Source organism: Artemia sp. Qi Xiang Cuo, chromosome 4 (genome assembly GCF_049724085.1).
Source record: "Artemia sp. Qi Xiang Cuo chromosome 4, ASM4972408v1, whole genome shotgun sequence".
Classification (NCBI taxonomy): domain Eukaryota; kingdom Metazoa; phylum Arthropoda; class Branchiopoda; order Anostraca; family Artemiidae; genus Artemia; species Artemia sp. Qi Xiang Cuo.
The window spans coordinates 7,103,599-7,108,354 of NC_142797.1; the positions used below are offsets into that span (position 1 = coordinate 7,103,599).

Here is a 4,756-nt window from a genome sequence, read left to right on the forward strand (position 1 = left end):
TGATAAATCCTGTAAGTAGTGTGGGGGTTCAAGGATCCATGAGAGCCCGATTCCTGGATTCCCATGAAAGCCCTACTTTACAAGACAAAGGTTGTAAGATTCCCAAGAGAGCCCTGCTTTCCATAACACACGTGGCAAGATTCCACTGAGAGCCCTGTTTCCATAGGACTCACGTTTAAATTCGGTTGCTATGTAATATAGATGACGCAATCTTGCTTCATTATTAGAAAAAAGGAAAGTAAGAAATGTAGGTGTTACGGAATGGTTACATTCGGTTGTTATGTAATAGAGGATGACACAATCGTGCGTGACATGTTACAGCACAGTGGTTGCTTAGTAATTGGAGTTGGAACTCATGTGTGACTTAGTCGATTTATCGGAAATAACTTAATGGAAGCGCACATCTTACGTAATGACAGCGTGCATTTTTCGTAATGACAGCGCACATATTAGGTAATGACTGCACCAGACAGAGGAATTTTTTGTAAGACATTTCAAGACGTTTCTTAAGGTATGTTTCTTCAAGAGGTTTCAAGATGTTTTTTTCTCTTTCAATGCGTTTTTTTCTTTCTTCTTTCAAGACATTTTTTCAGGATGTTTCTTTTTCTTGCTTTCAAGGTGTTTTTTGGTGTTTTTTCTTTAATTTTTATGTAAGGGGAATGTTTATGGATGATACATTCCCACGCAAACCATTTCTTCAGAGTTCATGAGGGAATCCCCCACTTTTAATTGAGGAGGACACAAATCCAGGTTGTTAAATAATACTTTATTTTCCTTTCAGTGAATTTTTTCTCAAAGGATCATTATATTCTAATGTTTTGTCCTCGTTAGGGCTCGAAAGATACATTTTCATCCAATAAAAAAAAACCAAGACGCCAGGATCAGCAGGCGCTTTCAAAACAAGGACTTTCCTTACATTACGTTTAACGTCATAGTATCTATCATGTCGTCTGGCTGCATCTTACAGATCTTCAGCAGTTTCATCCATGACTTCTAGTTCGCACCTCCTTAATTCATAATTCAACGCTTTCTCTACTTTCCTTACATTACTTTTAACGTCATAGTGTCTATCACTAACGCCGAGCTTTCCACGGTTTATTGCAGGTTCCATTCGCTTGTCCGATTCTAGTGAGCACTCCTTTTGTGGCAGATCCTGTACGTAGTGTGGGGATTCAAGGATCCATGAGATCCCGATTCCTGGATTCCCATCAGAGCCCTACTTTCCAATACAAAGGTTGAAAGATTCCCATGATAGCCCTGCTTTCCATAACACAGAGGGCAAGATTCCACTGAGAGCCCTGTTTCAATAGGAGCCATGTTTAAATTCGGTTGCTATGTAATATAGATGACGCAATCTTGCTTTATTATTAGAAAAGAGGAAAGTAAGAGATGAAGGTCTTCGGGAATGTCTACATTCGGTTGCTATGTTATAGAGGATGACGCAATCTCGCGTGATTTGTTACATCACAGGGGGTGTTTAGTAATTGGAGTTGGAACTCATGCGTGACTTGGTGGATTTATCAGAAATAACTTAATGGTAGTGCACGTCTTACGTAATGACAGCGCAAATATTACGTAATGATAGCGCACATATAGGTTTTGTAATGACAGCACCAGACAGAGGAATTTTTACTAAGACATTAAGACGTTTTTTAAGACATTTTTCTTTAAGAGGTTTTAAGATGTTTTGTTTTCTTTCAAGGCGTTTTTTTCATGACGTTTTTTTCAAGAACTTACTTTTTTCTTTCTTTCAATGCGAATTGCTTTAATTTTTATGCCAGGGGGAATGTTTATGGAGGATGCATTCCCACGCGAACCATATATTCAGAGTCCAAGAGGGAATTCTCCGCTTAGGGAGGGCACGTACGTGGGTAGTTATATAATAATTTTTTTTTTCATTGCATTTTTGCTCAAAGGATCATTATATTCTGATGATATTTTCCTCGTTAAGACTCGAAAGATCAATTTCCATCCAATAGAACAATGCCCCAGACGCCAGGACCAGCAGGCTATTTCCAGTATTCTGTTCTGGCTAATACATTCTAGAAATATCCTATCGGATGCGAGGAAAATTCCCCTGTTTCGTTTACAAATATGACGATTATGTTTTTCCTACAGCTAAGATAATTGACGTGCAGAGGGGAAAACTTTTTCTATAAATTATTATTTCCAAGGCAAATGTGTAATTAGAGAATTTCTGAAAATAAGTTCTATGTAGGTGAAGTAATTTTCAAACTATGTATTCACATTCTTTTTATTTTTTTTAGAAGCGTTATAATTGTTTTAAATTTGCTTGCAAGGCAAATGCGTAATTAGAGAAATTCTGAAAATTTAGCGTTTTTGAGATAAGACTTCCAATATTCTGTTTCTGACTAATACATTCTAGAAAAACCCTATTGCATGCGAAGAGAATTCCCATGTTTCACTTATTAGAATGACGATTATGTGTTTCCTTCACCTGCGATAAATGAGGTACAGGGGGAAAATCTTTTTCTAAAAATTATTGTTTCCAAGGCAAATTTGTAAATAGAGAAACTCTGAAAATAAGTTCTGTGTATGCGAAGTAATCGTTACCTGTTATTCCTGAGTAACTTCTCAGGTGCTTCCCCCAAGCAACTCAGGCGCGTCCCCAGGTGGCGGATAGGGGAACATCCTTCAGATATGGAGGATACCCTTGAATATTAAATAAGAGGGTGCGGACCAAGGGGGGACCCAGTCTCTGGGGGTCTTAAATAGCCGGTGCACCCTTGTCTGGGGGATATAAATACGGACAGAGGAGAAGGTGAGCCCCTCTGATAGCGATCTTGCTGGGCCCACCGGCGCGTGGATATGTCCCGAAGACGTTAAACTCACCCCCAGTATTGGGATAAATTGCTTGGTGACGCCGTGATGCCAAGTGGGATGATCCTCCCAGCGAGGACAACTGCGAAGAGCGGAAGACACACTCGAGGGTGTCAACGGTCCCGGCTAGAAGCAGAGAGGATTGGCTTGCCGTTGCTTCAAAAGCTAGCCAAGAAACTTTTCCTCTTTATGAATTATGACTAGGCAATCAATGAGAACATTAAATAGGGATACCGCGTACGGGGAAACTAACGGACAAGCCACCGCGTCCGGGGAAACCGACAGACAAGCTAAACCATGCGGGGAAACCGATTTATTGACAGCCAACAGTGTTGGAAACGAATGAAGGCAGCGTTTGACAAGTCCGTCACAAACGGACGCTAGACCGGTTTTATCTACAAAAATCACCACCAGAATCGGCACGTTAAATCTTCAGACACTTTCGAAACCAGGAAAGAAAGACAAGCTCCTCCGTGAAGCAAACCGCTACAATTGGGACATCATCGGCCTCTCAGAGACTCATCTACCAGGTATCAGCGAAGAACAGATAGGAGACGCAACCCTCCACCTTTCTGGAAGACAAGACGGAACACACAGACAAGGAGTTGGCTTTTTGCAGACAAAAGCAGCAGGGAAATCTCTTCTATCAGTGGTGTCTGTCTCAGAAAAATTAATGATGATCCGACTCAAAAGCAAGTTCAAAAACCTCTCCGTGGTACAGGTTTATGCTCCGGATTCAACAAGGTCGGACGAAGAGTCGGAAGATTTCTACTCTCAGCTCCAGAGCCTTGTCGACACCATTCTGAAGAAAGACATCGTGTTAGTCCTCGGGGACTTCAATGCCATCGTGGGGAGTGACAATAGCGGAAACGAAGATGTCATGGGCAAGTTCGGGATCGGACAGATCAACGGCAGAGGAGAACGACTCACTGAATTCTGCCGAGATAACGAGCTTTTATCACAAACACAATGTTCAAGCACAGCCGAAAGAGAAAAGTCACGTGGTGATCCCCCGATGGAAGGACTGCCAACATGATAGATTATATACTGGTATCCAGCCGATGAAAATCTTCATTCACAGACACAGTGACGCTAGGAAGTGGGGACTTTGATAGTGATCACAATCTCCTCATGTCATCGCTTCGCCTAAGATTAAAGGCCGTTGTCAAGCCGAAACAAAAAGTTCCAAGATTCCGGATAGAAGCCCTTAAAGACCTTAAGACTAGACAAGAGTACAGAATGCAGTTCAACGAACGATTGTCAAAGACCATGCAAGAAACACCTTATCTGCTGAGTCCAGCCGACATCGATCTACTTGTTTCGCAAAGCAGCCTGGCCGTATACGAGACAGCTGAGCTCGTCCTCGGCCGTAAATCCGCAGAAGACAAGCCATGGATTACCCAGGAGATTATTGATATGTTTACCGAGAAACGAACTCTCCAAAACAAGCAAGATCGAGAAAGCAAGGATAGATTCAAAAACCTTAAACGTCAAATTGAGAAGAAAACCTGCCAAGCACTAAAAGACATGATTACTGAAAATGTCGGCAGTGTGAGGAGGACTCCCGTAGGGGTAACTCACACCTCATGTTCAAACGTGCTAGAGAGCTGACAAACCGCAAAGAAGCGAAGTGCCTCGATCTCTTAGATAAAAAATGGACACAAAATCACTACTTGTGCCGGAATCCGAGATCGCTGGAAAGAACACTTCCAGGAAAAGCTTAATCTTCAAGGAAACCCAGATCCTGAAGTGCTTCGAAAGTTCCCAGCACACAGAGATGAGGAACCATCCCCACCACCCTTAAGGTCAGAAGTAGAAGCCGCACTCAAATCCCTCAAGTCAAATAAGGCACCCGGAATAGACGGTATACAGGCAGAACTGCTAAAAGTGGAATCTGATATCGTCGTTGCTCTGT

The 4,756-nt window shown here is 42.1% G+C and overlaps 1 protein-coding gene across 1 annotated transcript; it reads left to right on the top strand.

Moving 5' to 3' along the window:
- Window positions 1-261: 261 nt before the first annotated feature.
- Window positions 262-3,877, top strand: LOC148952730 (protein CFDP2-like). Its single transcript, XM_089087765.1, has 2 exons — window positions 262-357; window positions 3,278-3,877. Exons 1-2 carry the CDS (start codon window positions 262-264, stop codon window positions 3,875-3,877), a joined length of 696 nt encoding a protein of 231 aa, XP_088943891.1.
- Window positions 3,878-4,756: the final 879 nt, after the last annotated feature.